This window comes from Dama dama, chromosome 5 (genome assembly GCF_033118175.1).
Source record: "Dama dama isolate Ldn47 chromosome 5, ASM3311817v1, whole genome shotgun sequence".
In the NCBI taxonomy this organism is placed as follows: domain Eukaryota; kingdom Metazoa; phylum Chordata; class Mammalia; order Artiodactyla; family Cervidae; genus Dama; species Dama dama.
The window spans coordinates 80057186-80076841 of NC_083685.1; the positions used below are offsets into that span (position 1 = coordinate 80057186).

Genomic DNA, 19656 nt, shown 5'->3' on the forward strand with positions numbered 1-19656 from the left:
TACAGAGAAAGAAATCACTATAGAGCACAGGAAGTGATGTCTGCCTACATGTTCAGAAGAGTGACTTGATTGACAGGACAGTACAGAAAGGAAAGTAACTTTGTTTTAAAACCCTTGAAAGGGAAAGTCAATCCTGTCTGACTCTTTGCGACCCCATGGATTACACAGTCCAAAACACTAGAGTGGGTAGCCTATCCCTTCTCCAGCAGATCGTCCCGACCCAGGAATCGGATATCGAACTGATATCTCCTGCATTGCAGGCGGATTCTTTACCAGTTGAGCTGTGAGGGAAACCCTTAATAACCTTGGGCCACACCTGATGTGTTAAAGAGCTCATGATCTGTAAACCCAATCAGAAAACAAAAACTCAAAACTACATCAGAGAAATTCCCCCCTCATTTTGATTGTAAAAATCACAGATGGTGCTCCCTGCCTCTTACTCTTCCAGGGGGAAAAAACAGTCCTCAAAGGCAAAACGCAAACTCAAAAAAAGAAAAAAAAGGCAAAAGGCAAAAGCTGACTTCCCATTCTGGAAGAAAACCTGCCTTCTTGTGGCCTTTGATGACTCCATACAGACACAACCTAGAGAAACCCCTTAAAACATACAATTGCTTTAACCTCAAACCTCTCCTAGGGTTATAGCAGTCAGTTCAGCTGCTGAGTCACATCTGACTTCGCTGTTCCTCAGCTCCTAGAGTCCACCCAAACTCAACGGTGTAGAAAAACCACTCTCACTCTAAACCTTACAGGGCAACAAAGCTCTCACTAAATCTGCAGAAATCTCACTTTTCAGAACGTCAAATGGAAACAAAACCACTCAGACGGCGTTTTCTCCCTCTCCCAAATAAAGGAGAGAAGAACGATCATCAACGACCCGTGGCAGCTGCACAAACAACACCAAAGGCCAACTTCACGCTCAGGAGAAAAACGCTGCGTCTCTTCCTCGTGGCTTCGGGTGCTCTACACGATCAGAGAAACTTCTCTAGTAACGAACTATAGAAATGATCCCTGAAAGTATAGTCTTAACCTCCAGCCGCCAGCCGCTGCTGGGTCCGCGGGAGCCGCTCACTTTTTACTGACGGCCACATTTGTGTCGCTCCCCTCGACTCCTCACAAACATTTTCCATATCACATCCCGTAACTTGGTAAAACGGCAAACTTCAAAATACCATATTCGCCCGGAAATAGCCCAGAAACTCTCCAAAGCCGCAGTAAGCCTCATTAGCATACGGCTTCCTGGCACCCAATCACAGGCGGCCGCATCCGACTCCTGCTCCAGGCTGCCGTCGCCCCAGCCACCGCATCCGGAGCCCCGCACCCAGGCAGGGTCGCCGCGCCCTTCTGCGGGAAGAGCACAAGCTTCCTGCCACGGGTCCGCGTGGACGGTCTCCGCTTGCTGAAGTCCGCTTGGAGACTTCTTGGAGAGGCCAGGTTTCCTTTGTCTTGAAAGAGAGGTGGGGGCGAGGAGGGAGAAAAAAAGACACAGAGAACTAGTCTAATCCCGCATAATAACAAAGGCACCCATGGTGGTTTATGAACGTCTTCTCCACGATGGGCATTTTAGCCCATGCTCTCACTTCCTCCTCTAAAGCGAAAGGGTGCGGTTATGTCCCCATTCTCACACATGCTGGCTGCAGCACCTGTCACAAAGCTCCTCAGGGGAACCACAGGTGCTACTAGGTACATGTGGCGCTTGATCAAGCCCAGTTCTTTCTGGAAAGCCACGGTGTCTTCCTCAGGCGGTCTGAGCTCCAGTCAAGTTCATTTCTCTAAGAAAGCATTACATACTCCATATCTAAACCTTTGGTCGTGAATGACTGATCTTCCTGGCTTCCACATCTCAGAGGAAGCCGACCCATTCACTTGTGGCAAAAGTTAGTCCCAGCTTCTCCTCCAAGAACACACCTTACATACGATGCTGTGTAACGGTTTTTGTCTGGTAACTTCCTGTTGTAAAGACGTTTCTGCCCGGGGCCTTCCAGCATGCCAGAAAGCACAGTGCTCTGTGAACATGCAGTCCGTGGTTTTCTGACTCAACCACATTTTTTCATTGCATCACAGTAACATGAATAAGGTGACTATCATTTCATCTCATCCTACCACCTCTAGTTGAGCAGTTCCTTAAGTCTTAAAGAGTTATAAGGTCCCTTCCAGTCACTTTCACACAAGAGCCCCTTGTCTCTGGTCTCAGCCCTTCCGTATCCATTCTCCTTTCCCCCAACCTTTCTGGGGACTCCTCACCATCCATGCCAATCTTGGCCTCCTTGGAGCAGATTCTCAGTTCTTATCTCTTCTGGATGCCTCTCTTCAGCTTCCCAGCTACCAGTGACCACACTGTGCTTTGTGTACATAGCTCACTGGGTGATAAATGCATTTATTTTCCTCTACTCAACTGTGAGGTCTTTAAAAGCAGGAACCAGGTCATATTTATCTCTGCATCTCCTGCAGGTTGTCAGCCACTGTAGCTGCCCAGCAAATGCATACTACTGAATGAATGATGAATCAATGAATGTATCATTCTTTCCCTCAACCTGATTACTGACATAACTATTGCAAACCACCTGGTTTTCCCCTCCCTTTTTCTCTACTCCTGCTCCAATAAGGGCAATCTGTCTATAGGAGAGTGAGGTTCCTACCAGCAGGGTTCTTGGCCCTCTTCTCTAGATCATCCTTGGTTTCAGCATGGATTTGCAGTCAGGTCTATTCTGGGCTGTGGGCTCATATACTCCACTTCCATTTGACACGCCACTCGTCTAAATCACAGGTGTCTAACTCAGGTGGCCCAGACTGACTTCCAATAGCTTTCTTCCCAAACCTATTCCTCTTTCAGGCAGTGATACCACATTCAACTCAGTTGCTCAAACCAAGAACAAGTCATCCTACTCTTTTCTTTTTTTTAATCTTATTTATTCATTTATGTATTTATTGTTTTTTTGGCCATGCTGGGTCTTATGTGCTGCGCGGGCTTTCTTCTAGTCGTGGCAAATAGGAGCTACTCTTCGTTGTGGTGTGCAAGCTTCTCATTGCAGTGGCTTCTCTTGTTGTGGAACATGGGCTCTAGGGCACACAGGCTTAGAAATTGTGGCTCCCAGCCTCTAGAGCACAGGCTCAACAGTTGCGGTGCACAGTCTTAGTTGCTCTGCAGCATGTGGAATCTTCCCGGATCAAGGACTGAACCTGGGTCTCCTGCACTGGCAGGAGGATTCTTTACCACTGGGTCACCAGGGGAGCCACATCCTACTCTTTTTTCCCTTCGCTTAAATACGTCACAGCCTTCTGCAGCCAGAACAATTGTTTACAAATAGAAATCTACTCTCAGGTACTTGGCACAAGAGCTCCTAAAATCCTTGGAATGTCCTTAGTATTAGGAATGACAAGTGTCTTTGGTATGCTGCTGAAATGACTCTTGGCTGAGGGGTTCTGAGATAGCTTCCGTATGGGGCTGGTCATGAGAAAGACCATGATTTTCAGCTCTGCACAGCCCTCCACTTCAAATCTTGTCCCACCTCCAGCAGGAGAGAGGAGCTGGAGACTGAGATCACCAATGGCTGAATCAATCATGCCTGAATAATGAAACCTTCATAAAACCCTAACTGATTATGTTTGGAGAACTTCCAGGTTGGTAAACAAATTGAAGTGCTGGAAGGGCGGTATACTCAAAGAGGGCACGGAAGCTCCAAGCACTCACTCATACACACACGCGCGCGCGCACACACACACACACACACACACACACCCCATGCCTTGCCCTATGCATTTCTTCCATCTGGCTGTTCCTGAATTGTGTTCTTTGTAATAAACCATGTCGATAATTACATTAAATGTTAATGGACTAAACACTCCAATTAAAAGGCAGAGAGTATCAGATGCATTTTAAAATACAAGTTTCATCTCAATGCACTCTACAGAAAACATATTTTAACTCTATAAAGATATTTTATAAGGTGTAAGCGTAAGGAGCTTGAAGTGGCTGTATTAATATCAGAAAAATTAGACTTCAAGACAACAAATATTACCAGAGATAAGGAGAGACATCTCATAATGATAATAGGGTCAATTCACCAGGAAGATGTAACAATCCTAAATACGGATGCACCTATTACCAAAATCCTTCCAACAGCCTATGAAGTCTCGTCAAGCTGCAGCTTACCTTGACAACTTCATCCTGTGCCACTTTCTCCCGCCACTTTGCCTTCTTCTCTAGCTCAAATCATCCACACACTTTTCCATCCTCTGAGCTCTGCATCACTGTAATCCTCCCTTGCTTCCAACCTTTACCTTTTACTTCTCTCACTTCAACTTTTCTTTTTTTTTTAATTCCAAGGGATTTTATTTTATTTTATATTTTTTTAGTGGTTTTTGCCATACATTGATATGAATCAGCCTCAACTTTTCTTCTTTAGGGTCTGAGCCTAAATATCACTTTCTCTAAGAATTTTCTTTTGACTACCTCCCAGACAGGAGGCTGAGATATACTTGTGTGCTTCCTTCACCCCCTGCCCGTCTCAAGACTTCAATTAGTACCTCATGTCTCTGTCTCCTGCTGGATTATATTCATGGAAACCAGGCCTGTACATCTTTTCTTGGCTGCTCTAATCCCAAGGCTCAATTACTATACATAGAATTAAAAACCTGAGGAATGAGGGGCTTCCTTGGCGGTGAGTGGTTGAGACTCTGTCTTCTCATGCAGGAGGTGTGGGTTTGATCCTTGGTCGGGGAGCTACAATCCCATATGCCTGCCTTGTGGGCAAAAAAACCAAAACACAAAACAGAAGCAATATATAACAAATTCAACAAAGATTTTTAAAGTGGCCCACACACACACACAAAAATTCTTTAAAAAAAATGAATAAGGTCTGGGCTGAGGTTCTGGAACTTCATCCCCTGGGTTTTAGAACTCATAATCTGTAGTATCCGGTCTTCTGAATGGGACGAACTAAGTAGGATACAATCAGGAAACAATTTTTCTCCTTCTGCTGTCCTCAAGGACACTCTGTCAGTTCTCTCTTCCCCTCTCCTGAGAGGCCCCTCAGGCAGATACCACACTCTTTTTGTCCCTTTGAGGCACTCAAAGCACAGACTCATTTCAGGCAATAAATTGTTCTGTCCTTTGAAATAAAAACTTCTTCCTTGCTCTTCCACTCTTCTAATCTCAAAGCTGTTTCTGACAGCTCCAGAGCTGAAGTGGGGGAGGACCACTGAGACGACAAGGGGCGAAGGCCTTTGTACTTTGCTGATGCTCTTTATAGCCTTTGGCTTTTTCCTAATGCCTGCTCTTTTGTGGAAGGGGTTAGTGGGTCCTTCAGGTATCTCCACCTTACTACATACCGCCCTAATGCAGGCCACTGCGCTCTTCTCCTGACTTTCTGTTTTTAATTTTTATTGGAGTATAGTTGATTTACAATGTGTTAGTTTCTGCTCTACAGCAAAGTGAATCAGTTATCCACATACATGTTGTTGTTCAGTCACTAAGCCCATGTGATCTCATGGACCAAAGCATCATGGGCTTCCGTGTCCTTCAGTATCTCCTGGAGTTTGTTCAAACTCATGTCCATTGAGTCGGTGATGCCATCCAACCATCTCATCTGCCATCACCCCCTTCTCCTGCCCTCAATCTTTCCCAGCATCAGGGTCCTTCCAATGAGTCGACTCTTTGCATCAAGTGGCTGAAGTATTGCAGCTTCAGCTTCAGCTTCAGCATCAGTCCTTCCACTGAATATTCAGGACTGATTTCCTTTAGGATTGACTGGTTTGGTTTCTTTGCAGTTGAAGGGACTCTCAAGAGTCTTCTCCAGCACCACAATTCAAAAGTATCAATTCTTCAACAATCTGCCTTCTGTATGGTCCAAATCTCACATCCGTATATGACTACTGGAAAAACCATAGCTTTGACTATACAGACTTCTGTTGGCAAACTGAGGTCTCTGCTCTTTATATGCTGTCTAGGTTTGTCATAGCTTACCTTCCAAGGAGCAAGCGTCTTTTTAATTTCACGTATATCACTCTTTGTTTTTAGATTATTTTCCCATAAAGGACATTATAGGTATTGAGTAGAGTTCCCCATTCTTATTAATTATCTATTTTATATATATAGTAATGGCAACCCCAATCTCCCAATTTATCCCTCCAATCCCTTTCCCCATTGGTAACCATAAGTTCTGTATCAGTGACCCTGTTTTGCAAGTAACTTCATTTGTATCATTTTTTTTTTTTAGATTCTACATATAAGCGATATCATATGGTATTTGTCTTTCTCTGTCTGACTTCATTTAGCCTGATCATCTCTAGGTCCATCCATGCTGCTGCAAATGGCACTATTTCATTCTTTTTATGGCTTAGTAGTATTCCATTATACATAAGTACTACATCTTCTTTATCCATTCACCTCTCAATGGACGTTTAGGTTGCTTCCATGTCTTGGCTATTGTAAATAGTGCTGTTATGATCATCAGGGTGCATGTATCTTTTTGAATTAGAGTTTTCTCTGGATATATACCCAGGACTGGGATTGGTGGATCATATGGTAGTTCTTTCCAGGTGGCTCAGTGGTAAAGAATCTGCCTGCCAAGTAGGAGATGTGGGTTCAATCCCTGGGTCAGAAAGATTCCCTGGAGAAGGAAATGGCAACCCACTTCAGTATTCTTGCCTGGGAAATCCCCTGGAGAGAGGAGCCTGGCAGGCTACAGTCCATGGGGTCACAAAAGAATTGAATATGACTTAGCAACTAAACAATGGTAGTTGTAGTTTTAATTTTCTAAACCACCCTATTATTCTCCATATGGTTGTACCAATTTACATTCCCACCAACAGTACAGGAGGGTTCCCTTTTCTCCATACCCTCTCCAGCATTTATTGTTTGTAGACTTTTTGATGATGGCAATTCTAACCAGTGTGAAGTCATACCTCATTGTAGTTTTGATTTACATTTCCGCTGACTTATTGCTACAGCTCCAGCTTCTCCATTGGAATTCTTCCTTCCTTCATAGGTGAGGTCTCTTTAGATGCTCAGCTACCCTCCAGAGTCTAACTGCCCCGCAGCTGATGAAAGTACGGCTACTCCAACTGCTGGTCTCTCGTGCTCATTCAGCCATCAAGGACTGCTCCAGGTAGGAGGCAGATGGCAGTCCTCTTGATCTCTCAATTCCAGGTAACATGTCAGGCTCAATTCATGCCACCTTGGTGGCAGCTGGGGTTGGCTGGCTTGTTTCTACTCTTCACTGAACCATAGGCTCCCAACTCCCAGCACCAGGCACCAGAATTCTCTCCAGGAGGTTCACCTGAAGGGCCTCTTACTTGTTTCCTGTGAATGCCTTTGGAACAGTCTTTTCCTCTGACACTCACGCCACTCACTGCCCCATCACCTTCTCTTAGATAGCATGAGGTGGGTAATGCAGTTGAAGGTCCAAGATCATTTTGGCCATCTCCTAAGAAGTGTTGCATTACATCGTGGCAATATTTATCACTTCCTATTTTTCACTCTGAGGCTTTAGACAAAATTGCCAGGCACAGATGAAGTCCTGCTTCATATCCAGTTATACCGGTCAACCTCACCCCCTGCTCTAGTTTAATATCAAGAATTTGAAGATGCATTAAGAAGTCAGACAGAGAAAGACAAGCATGATATCACTTATATGTGGAAGCTAAAAAACAAACAAGTGAACCTAACAGAGACTCACAGACTTAGAGAACAAACTAGTGGTTACTGGTGAGGAGAGGGAAGGGGAAGGGGCAGAATGGGGGAGGGAATTAAGAGGTACAAACTACAATGGATAAAATAAATAAGCTACAAGGATATGTTATACAACACAGGGAATATAGCCAATAGCTTATGATAACTAAAACTGGAGTAGAGTATACATTTAAAAATTGTAAATCACTATGTTGTACACTTGAAACTTACATAATGTACATTAACTATGCATGCTAAGTCACTTCGATTGTGTCCAGCTCTTTGTGACTCTATGGACTGTAGACCACCAGGTTCCTCTGTCCATGGGGATTCTCCATACTGGAGTGGGTTGCTATGCCCTCCTTCAGGGGATCTTCCAAACCCAGGGACCAAACCCACATCTCTTACGTCTCCTGCATTGATAGGCAGGTTTTTTTTTTGTTTTTTTTTTTTGTTTTTTTTACCACTAGTGCCACCTGTGAAGCCTACATTAACTATACCTCCAAAAAAAAAAAAGAGTTAAAAAAAAAACTCTACTCCAGTTTTAGTTATCATAAGCTATTGGCTATATTCCCTGTCTTGTATAACATATCCTTGTAGCTTATTTATTTTATCCATTGTAGTTTGTACCTCTTAATTCCCTCCCCCATTCTGCCCCTTCCCCTTCCCTCTCCTCACCAGTAACCACTAGTTTGTTCTCTAAGTCTGTGAGTCTCTGTATCTATGAAGATACAGAACATTCAGGAGATGTCTAGGAGACATATAAAAAATGTCACAGCACTCTGCTTCTCATATTGGAGGATATGGATAGACAGACACTAGAAGTCGTAGCATACCCACCTTGAACATCAATTTTCATATTAAAACACACACAGATCTGTCACGAAGTAAAATGCAAAATTTTGGAGGGGGTAAAAAACAGAACCTTTTAAATAAATTTAGTTCACCATCAGCCACTTTATCTCTACAGATTCTAGGGATGGTACATGGAAACACTTGAGAACTTTTTGAGAGAAGTATTTTGGGGATAGTTGAATCCTTATAAAATGGGTGCTACCCTTCTGGAAGTTGTCAGGAATACTCTTGAGGCAAATGGAGAAACACTGTAGAGAAATTAGGTCACCTTGACTGCTCCATAAGCCAGCTGAGAGAAACTTTCTAAGCCTTCTTTTTAATACTAAGATTGAAGAGAGAAGAGGGGGAATCTAACAGGACTTCTGGTTACTTTTGAAAAAGCAGGTCTGGATCTCGAGATCAGGAGCAAATACCAACAGAGTTTTCGTCTGAGTATGATTTTCTGTGTGTTTGTTCTTTTGAAGATTGCCTGAGCTATGTTTGTTGTTTTTTCCTGCCCAACAGCAAAACAAAAATAAAACACCTTGAAAATAATTGGGTCATTTGTAGTGACGTGGATGGACCTAGAGTCTGTCATACAGAGTGATGTAAGTCAGAAAGAAAAAAATCAAACATAGATATATATGGAATCTAGAAAAATGGTACAGATGAACCTATTTGTTGGCAGGAGTAGAGATGCAGAAGTAGAGAACAAACTTTTGGACAAACCAGGGGAAAGAGGGTGGAACGAACTGAGCAGCACTGACACATATACACACTACCATGCGTAAAATACCTGGTGGGAGGACAGCTCCACAACACAGGGAGCTCCGTGCTCTGTGATGACCTGGAGGCGTAGGATGGGGGTGGAGGTGGGAAGGAGGCTCAAGAGGGAAGGAATATATGTTTACTTATAGCTGATTCACATTGTTGTACCTCAGAAACTAACATAACACTGTAAAGCCATTATACACCAATTATAAAACAAAACAAACAAAAACACCTTGAAAACAAAAGTATCAAGTGCCTCTAAGGAGCAAGGAAGAAGAGAGCCATGAAAACTGGCCTACTCACTCCATCACAGCCCTCAGGAGACTCAGTAGATGGGGTAGATTTGAAGGAGAAAAGAGAAACAGGCAGAACCTAAAGAGGGTGGCTTCGGCCTAGGCAAAACCCTTAGGGGCCTAAAGAACGGAAGACTTCATGGTTCCTTAGCACAAAACAAAACATAATATAACAGCCTCCAGCGATTTACGACCTCTGTTGAACAATCTGACTGCACTGATAGAGAACATCTCATCTCTAAATTTAACTTCCAATTCCCCCAAGAATTCATAGTCTAATGATGTACCTGCTTTTCCTTCCAATGCTATTCAGTAATGTGAATCAAGTTGCATGTGTTATTTTAATATGATGCCTACCTTTCTTAAGAATCTTCTTCACTTTCACATAATTCCCCTGTTTGACATACTCATGAAGCTGTGCTTCCAAGGAGTCATTTCTTAACGAACCAAGCTGAACAGGACAGGGGACTGGAAGGTGAACAGCCCGAGACATCCTGTTTCAAAAGAAAGAAACATACTTATTTCTAATTGAACCAGAAATTCAAGGAAAAAGGTTCGATTCTTTCACATTTCTTTCACTTCTTGTCCATTTTTCATTTATAATGAATAGGATTGGGGGACAATTATGGAAATTCTCCAAGATTAGGGATTTCTCTGACAGTCCAGCAGTTAAGACCCCAAGCTCCTGAAGCAGGGGATCTGGGTTTGATCTCTGGTCAAGGAACTAAAATCCTGCATACCTAGAGGCATGGCCAAAATTAAATAAGTAAAAATAAATTCTAAAAGATTAAATTTTATTCTCAATGTTACTGTTAAAATTGAAGAACTCAGTATTTTTGTCAATCCCTGGAAGTGAAAAAGTGATGACTACCAGGAAGTGGGATTAGAAATACACATTTGTTGCATCATCAAGACCATTTGGAGAGTATTAACTTGTGAGTGTGTGTTTTGTTTTGTTTTGGCCTTGAGGTTTATGGGATCCTACTTCCGGGACCACGGATTGAACTCGAACTCTTGGCAGTGAAAGTGGGAAGTCCTAACTGCTGGACTACTGGGGAATTCTCAGGAGGGCATTCACTTTGAAAAGTTAGGGGACATCCTTGGGGGTCAAGTGGCTAAGACTTGGCACTCCCAATGCAGGGTGCCCAGGTTTGATCCCTGGTAGGAGAACTAGATCTCACATGCCAAGACCAGAAGATGCCACGTGTTGCAACTAAGACCCAGTACAGCCAAAATAAATACAAGTAAATATTTAAAAAATTCTGCACCACAATAACTCTTGTCCAAAAAAGAACAAACAGTATACAAATGCAGTCATTTATGTAGAGGGTAGACAATATGTGGGTTGGGTTCATAGTTCAGACTCTATAGTTCTCAACCTGCCTGTGTCACTTCCCTGTGTGACCTTGAAGAAATTGTTTAACCTTTGATGGGCCTCAATTTCCTCATTTATAAATGGGAGTACTCTATAAAGTGCTTAGAACTCTGCGTGGAACCAAGGAACTCTCTATAGTTGTAAGCTGCTGTTAGGCGCACTAGAACCTATGAACACTAGAATGGTGACTGCACCATTTCACATTACCACCGGCAGTGAAAAAGGGTCCCAATTTTTCCAGATCTTCGAATACTTAATTCTTGTTTTTGTTCTTTAAATAATAGTCATTTTAGAACGTCCCTGATGGTCCAGTGGTCGAGAATCCAGCTATCAATGCACAGAACCTGGGTTGGATCCCTGGTCTGGGAAGATCCCACATGCCTTGGGGCAACTAGGTCCCTGGGCAACAACTACTGAGCCCACAGTCTAAGAGGAGAAACCCGCCCAGTGCAACAAAGTGGCCCCCATTTCCCCAACTAGAGAAAAACCTCTAGCAGTAACTAAGACCCAGTGCTGGCAAAAATAAGTAAAGTGATTTTAACGTTGATCTTTAAAATTTTTTTATTTAATTGCATTTACACCAATTCATGACATTTTGACACAAAATATTCAAATCTCCAGACCTGCTTATTCCATACGTTTCCTAATAAGCGTCGAGTGTTAATCATGTATATGCTAACTTCCACTTTCTGAGTACTTTTCAGCTTACTTCCTTTTAGAATTCTTTTCCAGTCACCCTCAGAGATTTCTTTTAAAAAAAAATACCACTGTGGAGTAATTGCGTTTAAAACGGTTCTGAACATTACTAAGGCACATTTACCAGCCAGCTCCTGCAACTATTTAATCGGTAATTTCCCCTGAAAGTTCCAGCTAAACACTTCAGTACTGTAAATTTGGCCGATTAACCCAGTAATTAAACGCATTTCGAGTTGCCCTGATGGCTCGAGATGGAAGGAATCCGCCCGCAACGCGGGTATCCCCTGGTTGGATTCCTGGACTACTCCAATATTCTTTGGCTTCCTTAATTAACTCAGCTGGTAAAGAATCCACCTGCAATACAAAATACCCGCATTCAACAGATACTCTGGAAAAAAATATAATACTACTACCCACTTCAATATTCTAGCCTGAAGAACTCCACTGACTGTAAAAATGCATGGGAGCTCAAGAACAGTCAGTAACCGACTCAATCAATCTCTAACTCAAATATATTCATCCTTATACTCACAAACGGACATGTATCACGACCCTCCTTAACCATAAGACTTACTAACCTGACCTATTATACCTAAATATAAGTCACACAATCTTTCCTTTCTGACCTATTATGCCTAAATATAAGTCATACAATCACTTTTCTAAACTTAAACGGACTTTGTCAGGGGAAAGCGCGAACGCAGTCCCCCACTACCACAAATTATGCAGTCGAGTTTCCCACATTTGGGGAAATCGCAGGGGTCAGCACATCCGGAGTGCAATGGATAAGCCTCGCCCTGGGAAAACCACCTTCGTGATCATGGTATCTCCCCTGCCAGGTAAGTATGAGTTACTAACCCTGCCTGCCACCTCAGCCTCACATTCCAAACACTTCGCACTTACGGTCACTCTCTTCACCGCAGACTCTACACCCTCACTTACGAAATAACGGCTTCTCCCAACTAGAAGGGCCTGACAAGCACTTTGCGAGTACCGCAACATTTGCAAAATAATACAAACGCTTCATAGTACATTCTGAACAGGGCCAGCCGACGCCGAGCTCATTTACATACTCCGCGCACCTTAGTGACGTCACTCCGTAGCGCCGACGGTACCCGGGTCTCGTGATAGGCTGACTGACAGCCAGGAGGCGCTCGGGGCCTAATCCCCGGGGCCGGGAATGTGACCCACCTTTGTGACAGAACAGATTGTAGGGATGCGATTAGCTTTGAGACTGGGTGGGGCGGGGATAGTCCGAATTATCCAGGTGCGCCTAATGTAATCAACGGCCCTTATAAAGAGGAAGCAGGCGGCAGGCGGCAGCTAAGAACGCAGCTGTGGTGGCGGCGGCAACAACATCGACGACGGTGACAGAGACCGGGGAAACAGAAGATGGCTGATTTTTTGAAAGGGCTGCCTGTCTACAACAAAAGCAATTTTAGTAGCTTCCATGCCAACTGTCTGTGCAAAGCCTCGAACCGACGTCCGCCAGTCTACCTGCCCACTCAGGAGTACCCGTCTGAACAGATAATTGTGACAGAAAAAACAAACATTCTTTTGCGCTACCTACAACAGCAACGGGACAAAAAGAATGCCGCCAAGAAGAAAGACCAGGAGCAAGTGAACCTCGAGGCCGAGAGCTGGGCGTCCCCGTGCAAGATCCCACGGATCTACAGCCAGGATTGGGACGACTGGGACAAGGACCCTTGAGACTCACGGCCCCACTCAGACGCCTCCTGTGCTGTCTGCTCCTCGCCTGCCCGCAGGCCTGCCCACGCCCCACCGTTCACACCATTTCCAATATGATAAAGCCAATGTATTTATTTTCCTTGTGTTTTTATTGATGCTGTAAACTTACCAACTTATGATTAAAGGGGATGTCAGACCCACTACTGTGATGTTGGTAGGTGTATTTTAAACAAACAAAAAAATTGTTATTCGCTGCCTCTTCCTTCAGTTCCCCCTCCTCTTGCCCCCTAGTCCTCCTCTGGAAAACTGGAGCCTCTCTCCGAGGGTCTAGATTCGGGGCCCTGCTGCAGCTGGTCCTCATGGGTGGGGGCTCTTCTCTTGGTTCCCATTTGCTGGTCCGGGTCTTAAACACTTGGCCTTGTCACAAGTTCCGCGGGGACTTACTCTGCCCAGACCTTGCTCCTTGCTCTGGGAGAAGTCAGCGCTTCCGAATCTTGTTGTTCAGTCGCTAAGGCACTGACTCTATGGACTACAGCATGATGCCAGGCTTCCCTGTCCTTCACTATCTCCCAGAAATTGCTCAAACTCAGGTCCATTGAGTTAGTGATGTCATCCAACCATCTCATTCTCTGTCGTCCCCTTCTCCCACCTTCAATCTTTCCCAGCATCAGGGTCTTTTCTAATGAGTCAGCTCTTTGCATCAGGTGGCCAAAGGACTGGAGCTTCAGCTTCAGCACCAGTCCTTCCAATGAATACTCAGAGTTGATTTCCTTTAGTATCCACTGGTTTGATCTCTTTGCTGTCCAAGGGACTCTCAAGAGTCTTCTCCAGTCCAAAAGCATCAATTTTTCAGCGCTCAGCTTTCTTTATGGTCCAATTCTCACATCCATACATGACTATTGGAAAACCCATAGCTTCGACTGTACAGAACTTTGTCAGCAAAGTGATGCCTCTGCTTTTAAATATGCTGTATAGGTTTGTCACAGCTTTACTTCCAAGGAGTGTGTCTTTCAATTTCGTGGCTTAGTCTTTTCATCCCTTCTGGAGCTATTTCTCCACTCTTCTCCAGTAGCATATTGGGCACCTACCGACCTGGGGAGTTCATCTTTCAGTGTCATATCTTTTTGCCTTTTCATACTGTTCATGGGGTTCTCAAGGCAAGAAGGCTGAAGGAGTTTGCCATTCCCTTCCCCAGTGGACCACGTTTTGTCATAACTCTCCACGACCTGGCCTTGCGTGGCCCTCCAGGGAATGGCTCATAGCTTCATTGATTTACACAAGACTGTGTGATCCATGTGATCATTTTGATCATTATAGTTAAGTATCATCTCCGTATCTTGAAGATCTAAGTATTTTTATCAGGGACTGGTTTGGTGCACCACTTCCAACCCAATAAAAGGAGCTTTCTCATCTGGAAGAAAAAAGAAAGCAGTGGATGGAAGGCTGATGTCAGCAGATGAAAAATTACTGGTTTTGAAAACACAGAAAGGGGACAATAGGGCCAAAATGTATAGAAATAACCTCCTACAGTGTTTCCCACAGAAGAAAGAAAACAGTCCATTTCATTCTTAGAGTAGTGAAAGTTTACTTTTAAACCATTTTTTAAAAACTTATTCAGTTGTGTTTGACTCTGTGACCCCATGAGCTATACAGTCGATGGAATTCTCCAGGTCAGAATATGGGAGTGGGTAGCCTTTTCCCTTCTCCCAGGGGATCTTTCCAGTCCAGGAAGCGAATCCAGATCTCCAGCATTGCAGGTAGATGCTTAACCAGCAGAGCCACACGGGAAGTTGAATTCAACTCTTTCAAAGTGCATGGATTAACCGCACAGATTTGTCTATCCACATAACATTCCTCACTTGATACTAGAAGTCAGCTGCTGCCTTGTTTCCAAGTGAAGTGAAAATCTCTCAGTCTTATCCAACTCTTTGCGACCCCATAGCCAATACACAGTCCATGGAACTCTGCAGGGCAGAGTAGTGGAGTGGAGTAACCTGTCCACGAGCCACAAAGGAAACTCAAGTCAGATTTTCCACATTGTATGAAAATTGCTTGAGTCTTCAGAAACCCAAAACAACTGCAAAAATCAACCGGACAGGACACCAAAGCTACAGAGTAGGTACCTATGTCTTTACTTGAACAAATCACACCAGGGGAAAGCGCGAACACAGTGCCCCACTACCACAAATTATGCAGTCAAGTTTCCCACATTTGGGGAAATCGCAGGGGTCAGCACATCCGGAGTGCCATGGATAAGCCTCGCCCTGGGAAAACCACCTTTGTGATCATGGTGTCTCCCCTGCCAGGTAAGTATGAGTTGTAAGGAGTGTCTGGGACGTCACCCTCGAACTCAGCACACAACAGCGTTATGGTCAATTATATTCCAAGCTCTTTCGGCCTTCGATTGGAAACTGAAGGATTATTTATATGACAGTGACCAAGATACATCCTTTGGACGTTCAGGGGAAATTCTACCCGGCGAAAAATGAAATCGATCCAGCAGCCACCGCACCCCTCATCTACATATCCCCACCTCTTGTCACTTGTCATTCGACGTCTCTGCTTTTGGACAAGCGTCTAGTTCGTTCTAGCTTTGCCTGGCAGCCGACCCCAAAGACAAAGTGTAGCTGAGATGTTCAATTCGTCTTCGCAGACACAAGCAAAGTTAGGCGGAGCTTCGTTACGGGGTGGAGTCCGAGCAGCGTGCGGAGGGCCGAGCAGGACACGGCGGGGGCGCGGCCCTCACAGGAAGGGTCTCATGATCGGTTTCTGAGTCTGAATCGCCGCTCCACTCTGTAACTACGTGATACCCGCAAGTCTCTCTCAATCTCCGTTTCCCAAAGTGTAAAGTGTGAATAATACTGCCTCACAGGGTTTCTGTGAGAGCTGAACAGAATGCGCGTCAAATGCGACCTCCACCCCCGCCACTCCACCCAGGCCATTGCTCTCCTGGACAGGCGTCCGTGTCGTTGGGGTCACAAATCCGACTTCTACAAGATGGAAGTCTCCGCAGTTCTCGGCGCAAAGGCAAGCAGCATCTGGCCTGGATTGAGTAACAAAGCGAGTGCTCCTCTGTTCTCAGCGAAAATTGACGACGCACTGTGTTTTCCTTTCTACCCTTGCTGGCTAGGCACTCTGGGCAAAACAACTCTGCAGCAACTATAGTGTCAAGGGTTTAGTAGTGCGCGGGAGGCAAAACTTTACCTCTGTTCTATTAGAGTCTCTGGCCCAGCCTGAAAATTACATTGGAATACACAGTTTAACAGGACAAAACCATACTAATTTATTTAACTTACGTTCATCTGACACAAGAGCCCTCATAAGGAAATGAAGACCCAAAGAAGTGGAACCCTAAATGTTTTTATATTAAGTTGAACAAAAGAGACAATTGTGGAGAAGCAAGTAGCATAGATGGGGAGGCTAAAAAGGATAATGATTTTAACAAGACCTGTTTGTGCAGAAATCTCTGGGCATTATCCCTCTTCTCTGGAATATTTCTTTCCCCTGTGTTAAAAGGGAAGGCCAGACCACTCTTCTTACATATTTGCTGTTTTTTAGCGCTTTTGGTTTAAAAATAATCCTTCTGCCACAGTGACACAGTTTGGAGTGGCATATTTTGCAACCTCTTGGCAGTTATTTTCCTCTTAGTCTGTATGATTTTTTAAGTGCTTTGTTTTGTATTTTTGGAGGGTATTTTTAATTATTACAACAGTGATAAAATTTCCCCTGTAGGTAATTAGGAAAATACAGAAAAGCATTTAAGATGCTTAAAGGAAATGCATCAAAATGCAAAGTAACATATGTTAGTGTAACACAGAAGAATGGATTAATGTGTTTCCCCTACATATTCTGAAACATGACTATAATATTGGGTTTCCCTGGTGGCTCAGGGAAATTTTAACCCTAATTATATACATCTACTGTCCAAAATATGTTCGTACATTTTGATCGGGAAATGTCATTTAAATGTAGAAAGTAAGAGAAAGATAGTGTCCTATGCACATGGTATTTATTATATAATTACAAAAAATCAAAATCACCCCCAAATCCTAGAATCTAAACATACAATAGTAAGAACATGAAAGACACATTATATTATAATGAACAACATGAAAGATAAAAGGTTAAGAGGCAAAAAAAGATATGAAATGGTATGTATACCATGACTGCAATTTTGTAAAAATATATATCCTTAAGGAAAAGTGCTGAAAAGAAGTGCACTGAAATGATATCAGTGTAACTGGTTGTGAAATACAGGAGGCAGACTTTCAATACTATTGTTAGACTCTTTTTTCTTCATAATGAGAAGACCAAGTCCTGGTGGAACAACTATAAGAAATATGTGGCACCGTATTTAGTTATAAACACAGGCTTTAGCATCAGATAGACTTAGGTTCAAATTGTGACTTTACCATATTTTAGGTATCTGTGCTTGATTTTACCCTCTCAGAACAGTGATAATTATTAGTGCACTCAATATGCCAGCAAATTTGGAAAACTCAGCAATGGCCACAGGACTGGAAAAGGTCAGTTTTCATGCCAATTCCAAAGAAAGGTAATGCTAAAGAATGTTCAAACTACTGCACGATTGCACTCAATTCACACACTAGCAAAGTAATGCTCAAAATTCTCCAAGCCAGGCTTCAACAGTACATAAACCAGAACTTCCATGTTCAAGCTGGATTTAGAAAAGGCAGAGTAACCAGAGATCAAATTGCCAACATCCGCGGGATTATCGAAAAAGCAAGGGAATTCCAGAAAAACATCTACTTCTTCTTCATTGACTATATTAAAGCCTTTGACTGTGTGGATCACAATAAACTGTGGAAAATTCTTTAAAAGATGGGAATATCAAACCACCTTACCTGCCTCCTGAGAAACCCATATGCAGCTCAAGAAGCAGCAGTTAGAACCAGACATGGAACAACAGACTGGTTGTTCAAAATTGGGAGAGGAGTATGTCAAGAGTGTGTATTGTCACCCTGCCTATTTAACTTCTATGCAGAATACATCATTTAAAATGCCAGGCTGAATGAAGCTCAAGCTGGAATCAAGATTGCCAGGAGAAATATCAACAACTTCAGATATGCAGATGACACCACCCATTATGGCAGGAATCCAAGAGGAACTAAAGAACCTCTTGATGAAGGTGATAGAATAAAGTGAAAAAAAACTGGCTTAAAATTCAACATTCAAAAAACTAAGATCATGGTATCTGGTCACATCCTTAATGGCAAAAAGATGGGGAAACAATGATAGACTTTATTTTCTTGGGCTCCAAAATCACTGCAGATGGTAACTGCAGCCATGAAATTAAAAGACGCTTGCTCCTTGGAAGAAAAGCTATGACAAACATAGACAGTGTCTTTAAAAGCAGAGACATTACTTTGCCTACGAAGATCCATATAGTCAAAGCTATGGTTTTTCCAGTAGTCATGTATGGATGTGAGAGTTGGACCATAAAGAAGTCTGAGCACCAAAGAATTAATGCTTTTGAACTGTTAGACAAGACTCTTGATGTCGGGAGCCGCTGGGACGTGCCCAGACCGTGACAAGGTCACGGGACGAGAGAGGAACCTGCAAGGCAGCTCTTCCCCTCGGGGTCGCCCCGGGGGCCCAGTATGTCCCCTTCCTCTTTCTGTCTTACTGTTGTTGGATTTTCTATTAATTATTAGGAATGTAACATATAGTGATCAGGCCTCCCTGGCAAAGTCCAAGCCTATTAAGAAAGATCCGCTAAGGCCGAGGCCTACTCTGCCTCCTAAGCATCAGGAACCTTATGACCAACCAGGAATGAAAGGCCTGTTCAGGTTTGTGACAGACCATCCACCACGCAAGTGGCATTATGCTTGGGAGGGCATCAGAAATGCTCATGATTGCTCTGACCCAGGACATGACCATAAGCTCTGTACCAAGCCAAAAAGGAAAAGGCCACAGGCATAGCTTGGCTGCTTGCCAATTATAATGTTCTAGATTAGAAAAGAGCAGAGGCGTTTAGATTCATAAGTAGATGTACGATAGGTTAATATTCTTTGGTCAAGAGGGTTTTCATTGTTGCCATTTCAGTGCTGCTATTTGTCCATTGTTTCTCTTCCTTTAAGCAACATGGAATATTACAGGTATTTTTGTAGAATTGGAAAATATGTAGCATAGGACTTCAATAGTATAGAAGATTTATATTAACCAGCCTCACTGCCATTACTTCACTATTAATAGAGGTGTTTTGCTGCTGCATAGGTGTTTTGCTGCTTCATAGTTAAAGATTGTAGACTGAGGTCTTGTGGTCTTAGACAAAGAAAAATATATAGGTTTTCTCATGGTACTATTCT

General features: G+C 43.4%; 2 protein-coding genes and 3 non-coding genes across 5 annotated transcripts in view; 1 reads left to right on the top strand and 4 right to left on the bottom strand.

Moving 5' to 3' along the window:
- Nucleotides 1–12573, bottom strand: part of TEX14 (testis expressed 14, intercellular bridge forming factor) — a 106302-nt gene extending 93729 nt beyond the window's left edge. Inside the window, exons 1-2 of the mRNA XM_061142634.1 lie at nt 12542–12573; nt 9925–10061 (exon numbers count right to left, since the gene is read on the bottom strand). Coding sequence (XP_060998617.1) covers nt 9925–10060 — 136 coding nt within the window. The 5' untranslated portion in view covers nt 10061; nt 12542–12573. The remainder of the gene's footprint in view (nt 1–9924; nt 10062–12541) is intronic.
- LOC133058003 (small nucleolar RNA U3) lies at nt 813–1024 on the bottom strand. Its single transcript, XR_009693135.1, has one exon. It is a non-coding gene; the product is annotated as a small nucleolar RNA U3 (small nucleolar RNA).
- LOC133058131 (U1 spliceosomal RNA) lies at nt 12322–12485 on the bottom strand. The gene has a single exon (XR_009693242.1). It is a non-coding gene; the product is annotated as a U1 spliceosomal RNA (small nuclear RNA).
- Nucleotides 12574–12780: 207 nt separating the features above from the next.
- LOC133055867 (DET1- and DDB1-associated protein 1-like) lies at nt 12781–13918 on the top strand. Its single transcript, XM_061140952.1, has one exon. The coding sequence runs from the start codon at nt 13031–13033 to the stop codon at nt 13346–13348; it is 318 nt and encodes a 105-aa protein (XP_060996935.1). The 5' UTR covers nt 12781–13030; the 3' UTR covers nt 13349–13918.
- A 1559-nt stretch (nt 13919–15477) lies between these two features.
- LOC133058164 (U1 spliceosomal RNA) lies at nt 15478–15641 on the bottom strand. The gene has a single exon (XR_009693272.1). It is a non-coding gene; the product is annotated as a U1 spliceosomal RNA (small nuclear RNA).
- Between the last annotated feature and the right edge of the window lie 4015 nt (nt 15642–19656).